Source organism: Corvus brachyrhynchos, unplaced genomic scaffold (assembly GCF_000691975.1).
Source record: "Corvus brachyrhynchos isolate BGI_N302 unplaced genomic scaffold, ASM69197v1 scaffold61, whole genome shotgun sequence".
NCBI classification, from domain to species: domain Eukaryota; kingdom Metazoa; phylum Chordata; class Aves; order Passeriformes; family Corvidae; genus Corvus; species Corvus brachyrhynchos.
The window spans coordinates 7,655,005-7,676,877 of NW_008236478.1; the positions used below are offsets into that span (position 1 = coordinate 7,655,005).

General features: G+C 47.4%; 3 protein-coding genes across 3 annotated transcripts in view; 2 read left to right on the forward strand and 1 right to left on the reverse strand.

The window, feature by feature from the left end:
• The window catches only part of FBXW4 (F-box and WD repeat domain containing 4), a 55,664-nt gene extending 36,646 nt beyond the window's left edge, over positions 1-19,018 (forward strand). The window contains exons 7-10 of the mRNA XM_017726131.1: positions 5,135-5,200; positions 17,557-17,697; positions 17,855-17,996; positions 18,250-19,018. Of these exons, the coding sequence (XP_017581620.1) occupies positions 5,135-5,200; positions 17,557-17,697; positions 17,855-17,996; positions 18,250-18,366 (466 nt within the window). The 3' untranslated portion in view covers positions 18,367-19,018. The remainder of the gene's footprint in view (positions 1-5,134; positions 5,201-17,556; positions 17,698-17,854; positions 17,997-18,249) is intronic.
• The window catches only part of POLL (polymerase (DNA) lambda), a 35,396-nt gene continuing 17,611 nt past the window's right edge, over positions 4,089-21,873 (forward strand). The window contains exons 1-2 of the mRNA XM_017726127.1: positions 4,089-4,100; positions 11,821-11,829. The gene's annotated coding sequence lies outside the window, so the exon portion shown is untranslated. The remainder of the gene's footprint in view (positions 4,101-11,820; positions 11,830-21,873) is intronic.
• DPCD (deleted in primary ciliary dyskinesia homolog (mouse)) overlaps positions 20,642-21,873 on the reverse strand; it is a 7,149-nt gene continuing 5,917 nt past the window's right edge. Inside the window, exon 5 of the mRNA XM_017726132.1 lies at positions 20,642-20,848. Within this exon, the coding sequence (XP_017581621.1) occupies positions 20,744-20,848 (105 nt within the window). The 3' untranslated portion in view covers positions 20,642-20,743. The remainder of the gene's footprint in view (positions 20,849-21,873) is intronic.

Genomic DNA, 21,873 nt, shown 5'->3' on the forward strand with positions numbered 1-21,873 from the left:
ACAGGTGCCGACAAAGGCTTTGACCTTTGCTGCTATAATATCAGTGTTTCACAGGCAGGGCGGTTCGGTAACCCACTTTCAGCCCATCAAAAATTGATTTAATTGCAATTTTTTCCCCCAATTAGGAGCACTGGAGCTTAACTAATTGGAGTAATAGAGAGTAATAAGGCTCTGATAAAAAGCCTTCCTCTGCCTCCTTTGTATCTTGTGTCATCGCCTGTCAGAGGTCAGAGAGCTTGCATATTCTATTAGGCAGAGTTGCCTTCATTTGTACAAATTAGTTTACCCAACAGTAATTAAAATGCCAGTGCGGGTCGGGGAGAGCTGAATACAATTGATGGGCACGTTGGTGAAGGATTTGACAGCTCCGGTGGCCTCCCTTGCCAAAGCGTGTCAGTGCTGAATCAAAGGCTACACAAACCCACAGACCCGTGTGTTTAACCCGCAGCACCGTCAGCACCAACTGCTCTCTCTCTTCTCCTATCTCCCTTTTGGACTTGCTTTCTCTTCTCCTCCTTTTCTCATTTCACTTGAGACTTTTAAAAATAGATGTTTCCCATCTTTGAGCTGTCCTTTCTGTTGATCGCTTTCATAACACTGCTACCAACCCCCCCATCCTGTCTCCCTTGGTTCTCCCCCTTCTCTCCCCCCACCTTCCACATTCCCAGCTGCAGGGCTCTGTCAAGTAATAACTTCTTTGTTTCCCAGTCCAGTGAGTCTCCATATATAATAGTTTCCAAAATGGAACAACGATGTCCAATTCCAGCGGGCGGGGGAGCGCGCCAGGAGGAAGGCACAGACTCTTGCACGTGTCAAGCAGATTCTGGATTTGAAATCCCCAAAGAGCAGAATAGGACTAGAGAAGCAATCTGTTTACAGTACAGGGGAAGGGCACAAGCCTAGGGCACGGAGGAGGTGTAGTGAGAAGAGGTGGGAAAGGACCTGTTTTACCCAGGTCCCTTCAATGACTGTGCATTGCAGGATTCCCAGCACAGGCAGGGCCCACTCTGGAGGCTGGGTTGATAGTGGGGAAGGTGTGTGTGGGGAAGGCATCTTTCCAAAAGGACTGATAGGCATCTACCTCTGTCCCTCTGGTTTGTTCACATCTGGCAGTGGTCTGTCGAGGATGGGGTAAAGAGGGATGCTACAGGAGTCAAACTGTACTTGGCACCTTGGGAGCAGCCATGGGATTATTGCAGCTGGACTGTAGCCAGAGCACTACTGCTGTTGCCAGAAATGCCATGGGATCTTCAACAACCACAAGTCAGTCAGATGTAGAGTTCTTGTGTTTCTTCCAACAGCACTGCCAGGATATGTGTTCTCTTTCATTTCCTGGCCCAGCTTCTATTGTGGGGGGATGATGTCTAATGAAATCTCTCTTCTGCAACATAGAAAAGGTCTGGCTTCTGGAGAAGCAGGCTCTCGGTTGTTTTGTTGGGGTTTTTTCCCCTCTTGTTTATTTCTCTCCTCTCTGTCAGTAGGGAGCTTCAAATAAGAAAGAGGACATCAAAGTATCAGATGAGTTGGAAAATTCCTTATGTTGGACAACAAAAATACGCTGTTTATGAAGTATGTGTGTCTCAATGCTGTGCAAAATTCTTGACTTCCTGGTTTGGTTATTGGCTTGGTTTTAGTTCCTAGGGGATCCCTGTGAAGACAACATGCCCTGTTATGGAAGCTGTGCAATGGTGCTTTTTTCCCCTTAGAAGGGCATATTAGAGGGAGCTTGTAGCCATGATAGCCAGCACCTTTCAAAGGAGACAGGAAAGATGAGTGGGGAATGGGCTTTACATCTCCGAGGCCATCTGGAGATTGGCCGTAGCAGTTTTTATGGTGGATGTAGATGCATCTGATCAGTGTCAGTGTACATAAGTAGTGTTGTATGTACTTCAGGTAGATGAGTCATGCCTGCATTAATATGTTTAGGGTATCCTGTACTCCCCTTTTCCCAATCTAGTCTCTCCTGTAGAAAGCAGCGTGGGCAAAATAAATGACACTGTCTAAGCTAGCAACTCAGCTTGAATTGTTTCTCTTGGGCAGCTGGCAACGACAGTTGTGAAAAAGCTGCACTTCTCCAAGTTGGAGGGTTTTCTTGTGTGTGCTCTGTGCTTTCTAACACAGAAGAGTTTTGTTGAAGATAGACTGAAAGGAGCAAGCCTGATAGAACGCTTCAGCTCTGCTGAATGAAGTTCCAGAAGTTTTGGAGCCAAGCTTTACATGCTTACCTCCAATATGCATGTTGTTTTAGGCCTATGAAAGCTGACTTGTGTTGCCCTTTTGCCTGAAGTAAAACTGTCACCTCTGAGAGGTTCCCAGTTATGAGACACCCGAGGCTTCAAGGTGTATGCCTGCAGATCAGACTCAAGGTGAGGGGCCCTGTATCAAGCCCTGCAATCCAGACTTTAAGGTCAGTTCACTCTCAGGCTTTGAGAATTTCTCATTGGCACCACTTCTTGTGCATGTTGTCTTGTGAATGCTGCATTCTCATGCTGCAGTGAAGGTGGCCTGCTCTTGTGGGAGAAGTCTTATCTTTGCTTGCTAATGGGCTCAGGCTGTTAAAGATAAGGCCTGCAAACCTGATCCCGCTGAAGTATGAGACAAAATTCCTGTTGTCTGAATGGAGTCAGCTTTACCCAGAAGAGACTTGTTTGTGGCCCTGAGGCCTGTATTTGATGCTGGAGCAAAATCTCTTTATCTAATGCTTTTCTCTCTCTCTCTTTTTTTTTTTTTTTTTCCCCTCTGAGGGGTGAGGGGTAAGGACCAAGGAGGGAAAGCTGAAGTCCAGAACTGACAGCATGAGGGAGGATTAGACCTAGCTGTTCCTCCCACCTTTTTCTCCCTGTTGGTGTGCCTCCATGGTAATTTAGACCTGTGGCAACCATCAAAGCCTTGTGCATACCTTCTGCACAAAGGGGTCTGTCTCCCACGTGAGGGCGTTCTCTGCTGGGACAGAGTCAGTTTGTCCCCCAAAAGAAAAGTCTTAAGCACCCAATTGCCTGCTTGATTGACTCCCTGACTGCTATTATGTTTCTAACCACAGTAATTGACTTTAGTAGTTATTAATGCATTATGACTGGGGAGGGGGGACAGAACCCAACACCTAGCTTTGTAGCCAGAGCCTGTAGCCTTTGTAGCCTGCTTTCCAGACATGGGGTTTGACCGACAAGCTGTCAAAGTGGGTGTCTTTTGCTTATTTTCCTCTGAGATGGGAGACACTGGCAAAAGGGGAATGTTCCCTTCTGTCCTGCACTACGGTGGATAGAAGGCAGGCATTGAGCAGAAACCCTGTTTCCAAAGATGAAATGCTGCACACTTTCTTAATGGATCCTGGTGGCTGCTGCACAGCAACAGGAATTGGATTTTCCATAGACTCTCAAGCTTTGGTCAGGGACTTACATGGAGAAGAATATTGTCTGCACCCTGCAGCACCTGTGGGGACAGCCCAGTGCTACAGCTGCTTTGGCTGATTGCATGTGCACTGCCAATGAACCTAGAATTTTGCATGTAAGACATCCTGTTTGGAGACACTTTGAATAGCTCTAGTCCTGCAGGCCTTTTCTAGCCTAAAGGGCAGCTAAGGGTCGCAGGACTTGTGGACACCTCCAGGTGTGTGAGTTTGGGTGGAAGGATAGAGTCAGCGCAAAAGAGAGCCTTTGTAGCTGAAGCCCTTCCTAAATTCATGTAGCTCTTTGAAATGGTTTGATGTTACCTGCTTGCCTCTTTTGCAGAGTGTTTTGTCAGTGCTGCTTTTGGTCTTGTGGTTTGGAGAAACCAGCTGCTTGGCTAAACCACAGAGATAGGAGGAGTCCTGAGTTCTGGCCTTGCTTCCATCTGGCCCTTCTCTGGCTTTGGTTGAATTGATCCTGTGTTTAGCACTTGACTGCTGAGTGCCTTCTTACAGCAGCAGTAGCACTTCTCACAGAAGTCAAGGATGCTGCAAGAATCCATTCCTGGTGCAGTAGAGGCTTGGAGACACCTTGACTTCCAAAGGAAGAATGCTGTAGAGGATCAAAGAAATGTTTAAAAAGTACTCTAACTGCTATTTTTACAGACATGACATTGTTTTCTTATTTTGCTTTCATCTTTCAGCTGCCAGCCCTGTGTCATACTGCAAAAGTTGTTTAGGCAAAGCGTAGAGATGGCTTTTATTTAAAGCAGGTTCCATTTCCTGCATTCATGCTATCCTTGTTGCATTGACTTAAACATAGTTTTGGCATTTTGTTCTCTGTAGCTGCAATAAATATGGCTTTGTGAGAGGTCATTTATAACTTACTTAGAAATCCTTTTATGAGCTGCTTCCTCTTATTTGGACTGAGGATAGGAAGTTGGCACGAAACAAGCAGTGTGGTTTGGAGAGCCACAGCACCCATGTTCCTGATGCTTGATTTGAAGGATTTGTTCTGTCTTAGGAACTAGTATGAGGCCAGTGGCTGTCAGGTGACCTCTGGAGCCAGCATGTGCAGCAGGGACAGCATTGCCAAGAGGACTTTGGAATGGACCCTGCTGGAGGGTGTAAACTGAGCCAAATCTTGCTGCAGAAGAGCTGTGCTGCCTCTAACAGAGAGTTCCTGAGCACTGGGGAGGGCAACCTGATCCAGCTTTGAAATTGGCCCTACTTTGAGCAGGCTGGACCAGAGACTCTATTCTGTGATTCTTTAGGCCTGTGATGCTGCAGCCAGTTCATGATTGTGCTCAGAAGTTGCCAACAAACAGAAGTGAGACATGAAGTAGGAAATAACAGTAAATTTTCCATGGGGTCTTTCTGCAGCTTACAGCATTGACTGTGTATGAATCATGCTGAGTACTCTACCGACTCATTTGAAAATGTTGTTTACGGCCATTCCTGTTTAGGTTTTCCCTTTGTGTTTACAAATACATGTTTTATGTCCTGCCAGTTCTCTGCAGTTGTGACCTGCTGCATCTGGGAAGCTCACCTACTGAGAGTCCTGTGGCAGCTCTCCCTTTGCTGCTGCCTGTCTCTTGTGAAATGTGGTGGGATATGCTGAAATCATCTTGAACCAGAATTTAAAGTCTGTCTTGTAACCTGTTTTCTCTGTCTTGCTCATGCACTTTGTTCAGAACATGAGGATTAGTAAGTGGTTTTTGTTTGCTTCTTTTTTTTTTTTTTGAACAGCTCATTTGTGACGGGGACAGCCTGCTGTGGACATACCTCACCTCTGAGAATCTGGGACCTTGAGAGGTGAGTGAGCTTCCAGATTACAGGGAGGGACTTGAAAAGTGAGTAACAATGCAATATTGGAAATGCTGCAAAATGGTATCATTTCTTTTTTCAATATAGGCAAGGGATGATTGAAGATGAGATGTGTTACGGAGTGGGGAACAAAGCAAACTGGTGTGGAAAGGCATATGTGGGGGGTGATTCTGGTTCAGTAACTTGGCTTTTCTTCTCAGCTTTTCCAGTTGATGGCACAGCCATCCTGGTTTCTTCCCATTACCTGTATACAGTCAAAATTTACCCGTTACACCTTCCTTTTCATCTGTCTCTGTTGATGCCTCAGCCTCAGCCAGAGGAGGTGAGGAAGGTGATCCTTATCCTCCCATTCAGCCACTTCTCTGTGGTGCTGGGAAGCCAGAGGCAACACAGGCTCTGAAGTCACCTTGTCCTGGCTGGCAATTCCAGTAGCGAAGAGAGGTGAGGTGTGGCAGCAGGTTATCTATGGAAGTGACTTAGGCACGTTGTCTTCTCTTTGTCCTAATAAGTACTGAGGAGGTTAATTGCTGTGGCCTCTGATTTGGGGTCTTTGAGTAGTTCCTTTTCGGTGAAGGTGCTGACCTTAGCAACTGGGGAAATGTTGTTCTCAAATCTTGATGTGAGACTCAACTGCTGACAAATTTGAAACTCTCAGCCTGAGGGTGTTAGTGTAGTGATGGACAGATAGCAAATATTTCACAGGATTATTGGAAGGGCAGCTCTGCCTTCCAGGACCAGTATGCTCTGGGTAGGAGTGGCACGGCCCAGATAATCCAAAGGAGTGCTGTCAGGATTGAAGTGAGCAATGGCAGAAGGGGCCTGAGGGATGTCTGTAGAGCTGTATTTGGGGAAAGGGGGTGCAGGAGCATTGATGCGGACACAGGGCAGGTCTGAGACCAATTGTCTTCTAATCTATAGTTTAAATAGTTTAGATTGTTTAAGTCAACTGTATCAAATACAAATTTAAACCAGCTGTTTTTTCTCTGAAGTAACAAAAATACTTTGTGACAATGCATCCTACAAAGGGTAAGCTGGAGCAGGAAAGAGCACCAGTGCATTTAGCTATGGTGCATGTTTCTTAGTGACCCATCCAGTGTTGCCTCTGGAGTACCCCAGAAGGATGCAGGCTGTGCTGTGATACCCCTGCCCATCAAGTCTTCTGGCTGTTCTTGAATAGAGGCATCTGACAGGGGTGAGGAGATGGGCAACCCTCTCCCCCCTGCCCCAGCCTTTCTGACAGCCTTTCCCAAGGAAGCCTGAAGAGATAATAAAGCTGTGTAGAAAATAGGATTAAGGTAATGAACAAGCACAGCGGAGTTTGATCTTTCAATAACGTAAAAGCCTGAGTGACAGGCAAATAAAAAAGCCAAGGCAACCTAGGCCACTGGGCCTCTGTTGAAATGGCTAGAGTGTCAAACTTATTCTTCCCTCTTCACCTGTCACAGCTGGAATGCACCATGCCACTGGGTCTTTTCCTCTCCAGGGACCTGTGTGTGAGCTGGTGGACTCGTCAGCATGTGCAGGATAGGAGGCTGAGTAGGAAGCATGGCTGGGACTCCAGCATGTGAAGCTTGATGTCATCATTCATAGAAAAGGAGTACAGAGCTATCCTTCCAGGTCTTGACTGTCCATAAACTGTTCATCTTCCCAGCAGAGCTTTGGATCCATCTTCAAAGACTCCAGTGATTGCCAGGAATGATCTTGTAGGGAATGCTGTCTCTTCCTTTGAGGCTTTTGAATGCTGTTTCCCTGGTCAGATTCCAGGAGTGAGAGTGTGGCATGAAAACTGAAAATCTTAGAGCCATCCAGGACTTGAAAACTCCTCCTGTGCTCAATGTGTCGTGATAACATCTGGCAGACAGAGCCAGGGCCTCTGAGTTTGCTGCTTACCCTTTTCTTGTGGCCACAAAAAGGCCCAGAGGCTGACCTGCAGAGGCTGAACATGGCAAGGATATTATCTCTGAGAACAGAGTCCAGATAACTTCCATCAAAAAAAATTAGGCAGGGTAGAATGATGTGTAAGGTGTGCTCTTGAAAACCGCAGGATCCTTAGCACCACTGAGGTGTTCAGTGCTGTCCAGGATCAGTTAGTTCAGTTAGAGGAGTTTTCTTTGCATCGGGGGCTGAGTAACTAACAGTACAGCAGTTTCTGTGCCATTCTCTTCTGTTGGGGTAGGTGGTCTTTTTACCCAACAGCTGAGAGCTGGAACATGCTACAAAAGGATTTAAAGCTTAAATAACCTTTTGTGTACTGATCATCTTAGTTCCAGGCCAGATAAGTCCTTGGCTGGTGCTTGTAGCTGTTGGTCATGGTATGTTTCGTATTTATGACCTTCGCTGTTCCATGACCCTGGGGCAGCCATTCTCATCCCTCCAAGAGGAAGGGAATAATATCTTCACCTGTAAATATGTCCTGTGCTTTGAAAAGGCCTTGGTTGGTTTTGGTGTAGAGGAAATTTTTAGTGGGGAAAGGAAACGCCTCTTGCTGCATCCCACCCTCACAAATGTCTTTCATTTCTGACTCTGCTGAGATGATGGCATTGGATCAAAGCCACAACAGGCAGCAACAAGCAATTGTCAAGGGAGTCTAAAGCAGGGGAATGACTGCATAATGCCAAGACACTGTCTCTGATGGCTGAAATTCCAGCTGCTGCTACACCTGGCCCTGTCTCCTGTAATGAAGGAGGATTTAGGTTTTTTTTCTTATGCTTTTGAAGCTGGCTAGCTGCACTTCTGGAGGACATCTCTCACCCTACACATTCTACATTGTGCCATCTGATGGCTTTTAGATGTGGGGAAGTTGCTGTGCAGTTATTCCTGCTCTGGATCAAGGTGTGTGTGTGGAAGGCAGCTGTGAGTAAGTTTGGTGATCAGAGGCCTGCAAGGAGAACGGTGAGCAGTATGGGCCACAGGATACTAACCTGTGTCCTTGCATCAGGTATCAGCCCTTGCTGACTCCTTGTCCTCTTCCAAGTTCCCTTGTCCCTCCTTCAGTGAGGGATATGATGGCAGCTGCCCCTCTTGCAGATCAGGTTCCTCTGCTCAGTTTTGCCTTTCTCTGTTCAGACCATCCTGTCTTGTTTGCCAGTGTGTGTGGCTCAACAGAACAGCCACTTAATGGCAAGCAAGAGAAAAGGAAACTTTATTCAGATCCTCCTCCTCTTTCTTCTTCTTTCTATTGCCTTTGGGAGTTTAAACTCCTTGGAAGATGAGGGTCATACACCACTGACAGCTCCAAGGCCGGCATTTGTCATTTGCCTGCAGGGAACTGTTGCTTCCCATGTTATTGGGGTGGTCTGCATGTCGTTAGGTGACAAATACCCGTCTCAAGGATGCTTTTCCATGAGATGGAATACTCCAGAGGTCTCTTTACAGCAACTCTTGGAGCTATTCTGCAAAGCCTGATGCTTGAAATGGACAGTGATCTCTCTGATATGGTAGTCTTCATGCTATAAACACTTTGAATGCACAAATCCTGCAGTGTTCTTTCCTGTGACATGACATGACATGCTGCAGGGCACGAGAGCTGTGAAAACTGAACCAAAGTTAGCTGTGCCCTGCAAGCCACCCAGATCCTCTACCTTTTAAATATCCAGTCTTTGTCCAACTCCTCCCCCCTTTTGAAGGTATTTTTGGCAGAGTGGGGATTTTGTTTGTTTGTTTTCTGGTTTTTGTTGGTTTTTTTTTAAGAACCCTCTAATTTCTTGTTCAGTTTTTCTCCCGCTCCTGAGCCCTTTGAAAGTGGCTTTATGCCGTCACTGACACCAAACTGACACTTTGCGTTTCCCCACTTCTTATCCCTTTATGGCAACAGATGTTGAAATTTTGTATCCCTTTTATCTGTCCCTCTTTGCCCTCTTCCTGTAATTAGGTTTCCCTTGTTAGCAGTACAAAGTGGCCCGGTTTGCTGCCTGGCCTTTTGAGCCATTGTGTCGGAGCACATTTTTTTCCTCCTCTTTCGGAAGAGTTCCTTCCCCCTTAAGTAATAGGCAGGGTGTGGGCCAAAGCTGTGGCTTTTTCTTGTTTCTTTGTTCTCCATTTATCTCTGCCACCTTTTTCAAAGAGATGGAGAAAAAAAATAGAGCGTGCATGGAAGGGGAAGATACAGAGTTGCATTTCTTGACCGTCAGGCCCCTCTGCTCTTCAGGTGTTCAAGGCAGGTGCCTTTGATGTCTGCAGATTTTGGGGAGGTGGGAGGTAGAGGATTCGTGAGAGTGACTTGGGAGTGGAGGAGAAGGGAGATTCAGGTGTATGGCTGGTGCCCTCAGCAGAGGGTTGGGGAGGAGTCTCAGGTAGTCAGGCAGCTGCTGAGCAGGGTAGTAATGTGTTCTGCCTATGGTGCATTGCCCTGTGCTCTTTCTTTCCAAGAGCCAGCATGAGTGTTACCATCCTAAGCAGCTGGTTGAAGTTTGCTAATGTGCTGCTGCTGGATCTCTAGTGTGTGTTTCCATGGGACCCTTGCTAGGTTACATCTGTCTGGGCCATGGAGGGGGCAAGAATTAGTTGCTGTCTTTTCAGCTTTTGACTTACGTTGATCTGCATCCATTTTGGTGGCTCTTCAGAGCTCATTGAGTTAAAATTTGGGCTCCCTGTACTAGTCTTAAACAGCAAGTGTAATTTGAGAGTTGAAGCATATAGCACTGAGCACCCTGGTCAGCTGATCACTACTGATGATTTCCTGTTTAAATCCAGTCCTTCTTGACTTTGTCTCCTGTTGTGCTCCAGTTTTTTAATTGTGTGGAAGTAGATGAGTGAAATGAGAATCTGCAGGTGTAGTTCTTGGTTATAAGTCTTGCTGAATGTTTTCAATAGAAGTTTTTAATCTAGAAGCTTGGCTCAAGACTTCTTAGCATTGTGTTCTAAAATAATTTCTGTAGAAGAGCATTCTCTCCACAGCTTTGAGCTCCAAGGGTTATACAAGTTTGAGACCCTCTAATTTAATCACCAGAGGAGTTGTTGAGTGAAGGGAGCACATGGATTCAGAACTGGAGTTGCTAGATCAAAAGGAAAGGTAACTGACTCCAAGAAATGTGGGGAGTCTGTTTCACCCAGGCATTTAAACTGGATTTATCCAGTCACAGAGAAGTGGGTGCATATGTCTGATAACAGGAGAGACAAGCAATAGCAAATATTATCCTGTCACTGATAACAGTTTCACAGGATTTGGGGAGCAGAAGAATAATAGCATGTGGTGTATGTGGAATACCCCTTTCTGGTCCTGTTTTTCTATAGATTCATACGCCAGGTATCTTTTTTTGCCAAGGAAACTCCTCCAGGTTTTGTGGGAAAGAGGCTCCCTATTCCTTTCAGATTTGCATTTCTTTCTCAGCATCTCTGTCTTGGCTGAACAGAAGCAGGACACCAGGCCTATGGCCAGCTTGAGCCTGTTCTGGAGAAAGCTTGCTGGTGCAGGGAGCCTCTTAAGTGGTGGTTTCTTGGATGATTGTCCCTTTTAGAAGACTTTGTTGTGTTCAGAACTCTGTCTCCTGTCTATAATGGATAGCTTCAGTCTTGTCTGTGCAACGTCTTCCCATGGTATGCATGTGTTCTCAAAACTTCTCAAAGCCTTGTTGTTCTTTACTGATTTCTGGTTGGGTTTTGGATTTTTTGACACTGTGTTTCTGAACTCTCTCATATAAGCTGGGTGTCTTCTGCCTTCCTTTTGTTAAGAGTGCTCTGGTCCATCTTAACCTAAATGTGAAATCACTGTAAGAGGAGGAACATACAGGTGTTTATCCTAAATCCTTTCTTCCCCATGGCAGTCTTGGCCCTGCCTCACTAGAGAGGACCACGAGGCCAGCTCCTGCCCTTTGGATGTGTGCATGTTCAGGGCATGCTGCGGCCTTTGAACTCTTGTTCGGGCGTATTTATGACAACTTTACAAGGCCCTGAGCAATCAGAGAGCATGGGTGGGGGCTGGACACTCCAAGCGCATCAATCAGTTTCATCCCTCTGAGCCAAAGCAAAAGTAATCTTTATTTTTCCCTGGGTTGAGAGAGAATCAACAGAGGCAAGACAGAAGAATGGGAAGGAGTGAATGAGGAACCCCCTCTGTCACTGGCTAGTGGTAGCTCATTTAAACAGATGGCTTTGTTTTGATTTGGACTCTCCATTTTTTTGTCTCCTCACTAAAGGAGACCTGCAGAGCTCTGTCCAGAAAGGGAGCAATACAGCCGCCTGTTCCCACACAAGTGGGGCGAAAGGCGAGAGGCTTTGAGAATTCCCTGCTTCTTTTCCTCTCCTCCCTCTTTTTCTGTTCCTCCAAGAAATCACAGTTTGAGAATTCCCCCCTACTCCTCCCGTTGGAAAAAAAGACAGAGAAGACATTCTTGACATTCTTTGCAGAGAAAAGGGGTTAAATGTCTGAATTTGGGGGTCACCATGTTATACAAATTGCAATCTAATCGTTTTTACAAGAACACACGTGTGCTAAGAAAAGGAGCCATGGACAAGAAAGAAAAGGGGATAGACAACCTTTTTTGTCCTATCTTCTTTTTTTTTTTCCCCCTCAAGGTTTTGGACTATTGTCATGTCCTGTCTCTCTCCCCTCCTCACCCCCGAGAGGGAGAACATTGGTTTTATAGTTAAATTGGTTCATAAAGCAGAAGGGCTTGGTGCCATTTCTGTTTGTTTTCCCAAATAAAAGCCCCAGCAGGGTCTCTTTTGCACCGTTGTGGCTTTATTTGAAGAAACTGGCTTTTTCCCATAGCCCAGTGTGTCAGTTTATCCTCTGAACTTAACCTTACAGGAACCCGAACAACAAAAACTCACAGGGTCCCAGAGCTGGAAAGGTAAAGAAATTGTATCTTTTTATTGGACCATTTAAAACGTGTGTGGGCCAATTCAGAGAAAGCAGAAGAAAAGAAGGCAAAACTCCCTCTTCTGTCTCTCCCCACAACACAATCTCAGACCGTCGTTGGTGTCTTTCCCCCCTACTGCTTCGAGTCCCTTCAGCTGCACTGAGGAATCAGAGAGAGGTATTTGCCCTGAAAATCACTTGAAACACCATCTCTGAGCCATTTCACTTAGAGGTGCTCCTTCAAAATTCCCCAAGCCAATCCCACACCTCCCTGCAGGAATTAGTAGCCTGGCCTAAATGCAAGGGCAACTTTGGGGTAGGATAGAAGAATAACTTTGTCAAGGGTCTGTGCTTCTCCCTATGTACAATACAGATGTTGTTTGATCAAGCCTTTCCCTTCTTAGCATAAGTTTTTGCATCCCCTCAGTGCCTCAGCTGCTATTGCAAAGCATCTGGAAGAGACAGCAGCTCAGCTCTTCCCTTTGGTTTTGGTGCACTCTCCAAATTGGATGACAGAAATTGTGCAAATGCTGCACTTGGGATAATTATTTTTAAATGGATTTTTCTTTCTCTGTTTGATACTCAGATCGAATGTTTGGAACTAAACAGGGCTCTTTACACCTTTTTTTTTAAAGTATATGCTTCTCACCTGTTTTGTTTCAAATAGTTATTGGGGCTGAAATACTGGTTTAGAGCTCTGTTTGATTTCTGAATAGTCATCTGCTTATGTGCAATGGATTCTCCTCTTTGACGGATGATCACAGTTCACAGATGAGGTTTCCAGAGCAAATGAATTGTCCTCAGTTTTGCACATCTCTGTTTTCAACATATGTTCGGAATTCAGCAGTTTCCTAGAGTTTGCATAGTTATATAATATCAATTCTAGTGAATTGGGGTCACCAGAAATGGAGGGTAGGAAGAAAAGCGTTGTTTCATCCCAGCTTTTGGAGTGTGGTTCTTGTGTACTGGAGACAGCTGGACAAGACCTGCAGCAAATGGGCAGGGTCCAGGGAGGAAGGTGCAGACTTCTTTTGGACTCTGACTATCAGAAAGATCTCAGGGAGATCCCGAGCTTTTAAGGGCACACAAGTAGTTGCAGTGGCTTGGGAGGCTGTATGTAACTTTAACTTGGTGAAGCAACGTCCCATGGGTTATCTGGAAAGTAACCACCTGGGCTCTGTCATGACTGATCTTATTTTGTCTTCATATTAGTGAGTGAGAAGTAATAGAACTTGAAGCTGTTTCTAAAAAGAAGAGCAAGAACTTAAAGAAACCAGCCTGTTTCTTCCCTTCACTTTGCTTCCAGGCTGCCTGTCTTCTGGAGGTATTAGGAGAGCTATGCTCATGGCTAGATTTCTAGCATAGAAATGAAAGAGTGAAATGGAGAAATCCTGAACAAATATCTTATTTTAAAAGTAATTTTAAAAAGTCTTGAAGAACTTGGAAATTAATTGAGATGAATCAAAGGATTCTCTATAGTGTCTGAACAAAATGCCTTTAATTTTTGGACTCATCAGTTGGATACATTTACCAGGCACATGGACTTTGTTTAAACATCTTTTTCTATCACCAAGGAGTCCAGAGCCTGGTGCTAACACAGCTTCCCTGTGCTAAAGATAAAATAGGCTGCTGGATTTGCTCTGGCTCTGTTCCTTGTGGGCTGGTACTGGATTACTGCCAATATTATTCAGTCTGTCTAGATGCTTAACAGGAAGCATGAGAAATTAGGAATATTATGAGATTCCTCAACACTGCAGGCCTACCTGTGTGTTTGTAGGTGCTGCACTGGCCCAGGTGGTTTGTGATTAAAGTGTTGAAGTTGAGAGCTCTTTCTCTAGACTGGTCTTTGCAGAAAACCTGCACACAGAATCACATTTGTGGTTCTGCTTCACAGAGCTCTGCTAGTGCAGAGTCATTTCTGGTGGTGCCACCCAGCACTGGGACTGAACGCAGGCACTACTTGGCCCAGGCTGTTCAGTGCAAAGACAGGCAAAGCTCCAACCATCTGCACAGGTAACTACCTGGCTTGCCTGAAGAAGACCTAGGAGTGTAAGAGCTACTTGCCAGCTGGAGGGCCATGGCAGGGTAGGGAGATGGTGTGGACCTTCCATGTTTGGTCTCACTTGGTCTTCACAGACACTTCCTGACTAACCTTCATTACCCATAACAAGGACAGGGCCTCTGAAGTGCTGAGGATCAGCCCACCTGGGATTTGAAAGGTGTTTAGGTGAAAAAGGGACCACAAAGGAAAGAAGGCAGCTGTTTCCTGCTGTATTTGGCTGGTGCTGCTGAAAAAGGTCAAAGATAGATACGCCATCTCTCTCTGTCCCTCATGGAGAAGGTATCTTCTGTCCATCTAAGTTGTTAGAAACCGTTGGTGATGTGCTGGTGTAGCTGCTGCTTTTCTGTTGCCCATTCATGGGTTATGTTGATCCTTTATGGGTTATTAAGGATTAGCTGTGGGTTTTGCTCCTGAGAAAGGGGAAGCTGTTCAGGTGTGGGGTTTGAGGGCAGGGAGTATTTGGGATAACAAAGAGTGGACAATTTGTGGGCACTAACTTGTGATCCCAAGACTGGAAGAGTTGTGGTGGCAGAGTTCTCTTCCCAGCATGGGCTCAGCATGGTAGTGTATGCTGCAGGCACATAGAGCTAGCCTGGCATGGTGGTCGCTGGTCCAGAGACACCTTAATCTGCTGAAAAAAGGGAAATACTAGTCATGTTCTGCGTCTTTATCACCTCAAGTATGCCCATGCCAGAACACATAGGTGTTTTGGTTTGTGTGCCCAGTGTAGAGCACAGTAAACTTTCCCCTGGTGCCACATGTAAGTGCTTCACTGTAGCAACTACCACGTTGCCTCTGTAAATTGCCAAAGAGCTGCTCCTGTATCCTGGGGTTGCACCTCCCACCTGAGAGAACGTTCTTGGGACAGGAGAACTGGACTCATTAACAAACCAGCAAAGCAGGGTTTACTTTGCTGCAGTAACTTGCAAGTATCTGTGCTCATTTTATGCCTACAGAGAAAAGCTAATCCTTTTCTTTCTCCTCCCTTTTTTTGTCGCCTTTTCTTTCATTTTTGTTGCCTGGGATGGAAAGGGAAGTGGAGGGAGGAAAACGGTGTGATTGTTGGAATGCTTGGGTACCGCTGCAGTGAGATGTGAAGGCATGGAGAAACACTGGGAGCGAAGCACCTGGGTGGTGCTCGGGGTCCAAGCTGCTGGTGCTGCCTAGGGCTTGCTGGGGTAGCTCATCTCTTGGGAGTAACTCCTTGCTCCTGCCTGAGCAACTGGCAGAGGACTCTGGCAGTTGGGCAGTCTGGCCCCTTACTCATCTCACAGGTAGTCCAAGGATTCTTGTCTGGGAGAGCAGGTGACTCCTCCTCATACCTCTGTTGTATGTCTTACAACTCTGGGCCACACATACAACTTGTAGGCTTTGCAGAAGGCTTTGCAGAAGCCTTGAGAAGGTGTGCATGTCCGTTTGTCCTGCTGGCTTTGCAGAATGGCAGATGGAAGTATCTGTGTGCTTGGAAGGGCAGAGAAGTGCCAGAGCACTCATGCCCATCCATTTTTCACTCCACGGTGGATCTGAGGACCCATCTGTGCCAACTAAACCCCATTGCTCTTGCTCATGGTGCTCAAACCATGAGTGCTTCAACCTCTCAACCCACAGACAGGTGCAGAGTTGCCGCTGGATTGGTTTACAAGTAACCTTCCAAGGGTTAATGTATTGTGAGAAGGTTGCAAAGGGCTGAAGCCTGGAATCCTCTCGATCCCTTGCCTGGAGAAACACAAAGTCCAATAAGCCAGCACCCCTGGATTCGTGTTGGGGGGGATTAATTCATGCACTTGATGTTAAAGCTTGTCCGAGAGGTTTGCATGGGGGGGCCATTGCTAGGGCTGGTTGGCCTCTCTAAATGGTTGCTAGGGCCCTGGCATCAAGGGCCAATGTAGCTGCCCACAGCCACGGTCACGGAGGGAATTACACAGCCACAAAGAAATTGTTATTCTACATAATCTGCTCTTTGGAGAGTGACTGTGGGGAAACAGGCTGGCCCCAGCATGCCGCCAGCTCTGTGATCATAGAAGCGTGCTGGCTGCAAAGATCGGCCAGGGCTCGCCTTCTGATCTGGGGACACCAGGGCTCGAGGCACTAATCTGCTTTATCAGCGATTTCTCTCTCCTGACACAAAGGTGTTTACTTGTTTTAACATCTCCCAGGACTCTATTTCTCCTTTTGTGTGGTCTTTATCCCCCGACGAGGGCTTTAGCCCAGATTACAGACAGAATTAAGGCATTTGGCGATGTGCCTCAGAGCTGTGTGATGCTGGATCAAGGAGCAGAATGTAACGAAATAATGGAGGGAGATGCTGGGAGTGACCCCACTGCGGGATCCGTGCTGTTGGCTTTCAGGACTGCTTCATTGTCCTGAGAACCAAGAGGGTGTTGGAGAGGGGTGGCCATGCAGCAGAGTTTGAAAAGCGGGTGCTTCAAGTTTTATTGTGTCCAGCATTTTTGATGTAGAGGGTGTGAGGAGAAGGAGAAGGAAGAAAAGGGAGGGTTTGCAATAGGTGGCCATTTCAAGCAGCTAGGCAGATTGTCCACTCCATTCCCGAGAGTCTGTCATGGAGACAGACTGGATGTCACTGGCTGCTGCAGCAGGTGGAGTGATACTGGGATGGGCTGTGCCATGTACCTGATGCAATTCTATGTGACCCAGGGAAGGGGCTCAAGCTTCTGCTTGAGGTCTGGCAGGGTGGGACCTGGTGAGCTGCTGGTTCTGCACATGAACAAGCAGCAAGTCATACCACCACAAAGCACCCAGCACAGAGCTTCATGGAGATCTTGCTTTTGCTCTTTCACTGCAAGCAAGGAATTAAAAAGGAAGAAAGGGTCAAAAAAACCCCAAACTAGCCTTTGGAAGGTCATCTCCAGAGCAACCTTGGGGTGGTTGCTTTTGACCTATCACATTCAGCCCCAGAATGTTGTTTGCAGAATGTGGTGTAGCTGGAGGGGGTTGAGGAGAGCAGCCATGGCGGACTGGGTTAGGAGAGTCTAATTTGCCTGTGGATCTCTGCTGTGTGTCAAAGATCCAGGGAAATATCCCAGTGGACAGTATTTTGAAGGACAGAGTATGGGATGGGATTGAACAGGTAGATGGCTCTTGCAGATTATCTGGACTAAGGTGGGAGTTGTCTCCCAAGTGGGAGCCACATAATTCAGAATACTGGTCACTTCTCCCAGGGAAAAGGATTCCATTCTGCTGGGGGTCAGCTGTGCCTGTACCTTGGCTCTTCCTCTTTCAGCTGGGACTCCTGCCGGTCATCGTTGATGATAGTTAGTGACCCAACCAGTAGCAGAAGCTGGGGGTGGGAGAGGAAAACTGTGCAGGCTTTTGTATTCTGTTAAATCACAGAAATGAGATCTGGAAGACTTCTCTGACACCATCTCTGCTCTGGCCAGCCGAACCGGAAGGGCTTTTTGCTCTGAATGACTCTTCCCCTAATGTGTTTCTGAATGACTCTTCCCCTAATGTGTTTCATTGCAGTGGTCAGCTGTTGACCTGTTTAGGGACCGACTTCCACCATGGAGCTGGAGTCCTGGATGTGTTCTACGAAACACCCTCCCTTCTCCTTTCTTGTGGGTACGACACCTACATCCGCTACTGGGACATACGGACCAGCACCAGGTGAGCCTCCCGTGCTGCCGTCTGGGGCCCACGCAAGGCTCCTGGACCCTCCTTGTGCAGTGTCTGGGGGCTCAGCTCTCACTGAATTAGCTCCTTCAGGCAAAGTGGATGGAGGAGTGGAGGCTCAGCCGTGCTCTGGTTTGTGTTGCCCTTGCAGGAAGTGCGTCCAGGAGTGGGAGGAGCCCCATGACAGTGCCCTGTACTGCATAAGGAGTGACAAGAACCATATGATTGCCAGCGGCTCTTCCTACTACGGCGTGGTGCGCCTCTGGGATAAGCGGCAGACTCGGTGCCTGCAGGTGAGCACTGGTGGGAGGCTGGGCAGCACCAGAGCTTCTCAGCTGTTCTCTGGCAGCCCAGTGCTCATGCCTCGTGGGAAAAAGAAAGAGGGACTGCTGGGCTGTCTTGGGACTAGTCCACCATGGCAAACATAACCTATGTGCAGGGAAAACCTGCTTTGCTCAGACATCTCAGCCTTTGGATCTGTAACACCAGCTGGGGTCTTTGGGCTGACCGCTTTTCTGAAAGGTTGATTCTCCGGTTTTCTTGCAGAGCTTTCACCTGTCTTCACCCACCAGCAGCCCAGTGTACTGCCTCCGTTTCAGTACCACCCACCTGTATGCTGCCCTGGCATCAGCCCTGCATGTCCTGGACTTCACGGCCTCGTGAAGGGCACCACAGCTGCTTCTGGTGACCCCAACTCAGCAGAGCTGACACTTGGCTCAGGGAATTGCAGGGCAGGAGAGGTGAGAAAGGCCCACAAGGCTTCTGAAGGGACTTTTTCCTGCCAGAAAGCTACAATGAAGAGTGCACAAAGGGCCAAATTTTCTCAACCTCATCTGCCTGTTAGTGAAAATAATAGGCCCATTGTCCTTTACCCTTTTTATTCTGTGCAAGTCAGGGTTTGTTTTATTAACTGTGTTCCTGTTTTTCTTTTCTTTTTTTTTTTTTAATTTCCTTTTTTTTCCTGTGGATACATCATTTGAGGGGCAAGTTGAGCCAGGATGCCCCATCAGCTATGTGCTGGTCAGGTTGAGATCAGCCAAGCTCTAAGCATGTGAAGCAAGACTAGGCTGTGTGTAGGGTGGACTGATTTGGTGGAAGGGAAAGGTGCCTGGAGTGAGGACCACCTTTCTCCTTAACTTGCTGTCCTGCCAGCTGCTTGTGTTGTCCTTCACACCCAAGAGCAACAATTGAGCTAAAAGGCAGAGCCAGCCCTGCTTTCAGTGTGCCTCCCCAAGCTGGCCGTCAGGTCAGGCTGTGCACTTGGCAGGGCTGAAATGGTCGTGTTTTGCTAAATAAAACTGAAAGGAAACAGAAGAGATGGTATGTTTTGTTTCAACTTCTGAAGGGGCTGTGGTGTTACCTGTTGGTTGCAGGGGCCTGGCTGGGTGGGGGAGGTTGGACCTATTTTCAGATGCTGTCTCCATGTCTAATAGATCTCTCTCCCTGGCTAGACCCTGTGACACTGCTGCACTGAAGGCGGTTCCTGGGAGCTTGGATCTCCTGTCACTTTTTCAAACAAGAATTCAAAAAGTAGGATCTGTGACTCATTTGGTGCCTGCATAATGAAGCAGCAAACCAGACCAGTTACAAACACCTGGATGTGATTTACTGGGATCCTGTAGGCACATCCAAATGGGCTCCTTTTTGTGTCATCCTTCTGAACCTGATGTGGGTCTCTGAACAACCATAGTTTTCAGTGTGCTCTGTGCTGTCTGATTGAATGTGGATAATGTGCTGCGAGTGAATACAGTGGTGTCTGGGGTCTGGCCCTCCTAGGGGAAGGAAGTGCGGGAACCCTACTTGGTTCTGAGTTTGGGTATCCTGGATAGGTAAAGGAGAGGTTTGTATCACAAACTGGGAGCATTTCTAGGGTGAGCCACTCAGCATGGTGCTTTGTTAGAACTTAGTTCATTTCCACTGTCAAGAGGCTGCTCTTCCCTTGTGATGCACAAGAATTGGAGGAATATGTTTGCTGGAGCCCTGGCCTCTAAGGAATTGTCGTGGTTTGAAAGTAGCCTCATCAGGTGGTGCTGGGAGCCCATGAGCAGCTCACTTGAAGGTAGGGTTTGCAGGGTTTGTTTGGGTAGTAACTGTTCACATATGAACTGGGATGGAACAACATTCAGAAATCTAAGTAGGAGGATGGCTGTTGGAGAGGAGTTGGTAAAGCAGCACTGCTGGGGTTGTCCCTGTGCAGTGAGGTTTGCAATGGGCCTTGTTTGTACCTTCACAGAAGGGTGGGCAGCTGCTGCTCCTGAGCCAGCCAGCGGCCCAGCCACTGCTTCCCCCTCTGTGCCATGCAAATGGAGGCAGCTGCACGTTGGTTCCTGCGCTCTGCACAGCCATGTCACGTCATGGATGGCTGGCACTAAGGAAGCAGCTATGTGTCTTCCTCTTTACCCTGTTTCACAGGCTGTGCCCACTCAGGTCTAAGCATTGATGCTGTTTGCAGAGATGCCAAAGTCACAAGAGCATCCTTCTGACTGCACAGAGGAGCTGCCTAACTGCACAGGAGGGAGCTGCTTCCAAACACATCCCAGGCAACTAATGGGTGTGAGGAGGGAGTTCTTGTTTTCCAGACATTACTGCCTTCACCAGTGATGGCAGACGGGGAAATTCCCAAGGTGTCATGTTGCTCATGGAGGGTGGGGACAGGGCTGCTGGTTGTGGATGTCGTGTGCTTCCTTTGCATGCTACAGCTTCCCACAATTCATAGAAGGATTATTCCCATCTCTGCAAGTGTTCCAGGCCAGGTTGGATGGGGCTTTGAGCAGTCTGGTCTAGTGGAAGGTGTCTCTGCCCATGACGGGGTTAGAACCAGATGATCTTTAAGGTCCCTTCCAACACAAACCATGTCTGCATAAATCAGCAGGCCAGGCAGAAGACAGGTCAGCTGCCCTGCCATGTTCCTGGGCTTACAGAGATTCCTCCAAATCGCTCTATTAACAACAGAACTCATTTTTATTAGATAAGGCAAAATAAACACCATGAAGCTGTGCCAGAGAGCTGCCCCTCACCTCAGCCTCTTAGCAGCGACTGCCTACTGAGTTGTACAGTCTCCATCTCCACTGTTAGCTGCCTTTATCTTCTTCAGCTCCTTCTGCAGCTGCTCTTCTGCAGCCAGGATCTCCTTCGGCTTCTGGTACTGTAGGACAGAGAGAAATGCCCTTAGCACTCCTGAACTCCTGTTCAGCCTCTGCTCCAAGCAAACCAACTGGGGCCTGTTGCTGCCGGCCCAGCAGGGGCCCTCCTGCCAAGGGAGGCTTTGCCATTACCAGCTGCCTCTGAAGCCCATTTAGAGAAGTTGTGCCATCAAGCTAGAGACATTTGCCAAGTTCTGGAGTGTCTTTTACAGTACAAGTAAAACTTTCCAGTTAGATGTGGAATCCTAACTGCCACCAACCCCTCTGGAATATCCTGGCAAGCAGATCCTTGCTGTGCTGACTGTACACTCACAAGTGGTTTTTTTATCTATAAAATATGATTTTCTTTTTTTATGCAAAGACAAGTAAGAATTGCAGTTCCTCTCTTCCCCTCAGAGGTCCCTCACCCAGCTGCAGCTTAGCAGTGGATGCAGGTGCTTTTTGCAAGGTTTGGCCAGTAGCAAACAGAAGCTCAGGAGGACTCAAGGTGCTCCTCTTGGCCTGTTTCCTCTGCAAATGCAGCCCAGCTCTGCTGCCAGGTTTCCCACGGAGGGTGTGCCCTCTGTGTAGCTGACTTCTGCACTGGGTAGGACAAGCACCTGTTGCACAAAAGCATCTGTCTGCTCCTTGCAACAAGAAGTGTGTGCCCATGTTGCTAGTCTCTTGCTTCCACCACGTGTGGAAGTGTTCCCTCTCTGACACAAAGAAGCAGGTGATTATTTTTTTATTATTCTTTTTTAAGACTGCAAGACCTCAAAGTGCAGCAGTCCTTGGACTCTTATGCTCTGAGACAAGCGAAACTTATTGTCACTGAGAGTAGAGCCTTGCTCAAGCCTGATGGAGGGAATACATGGAAAATAGGGCATGACAGACACTCTTCCACCTGCATGTCACCTTGAGCAGCAGGCAGGGCCCCTCCTGCAGCCTGGGACCTCTTGGCTAGTGTCAGCATGCCCAGTGTAATCTGAAACTCCCACCGACTGTGTGACAGAGAAGGGGCCGCATGGGTGACCGTCAGCAGATCTCC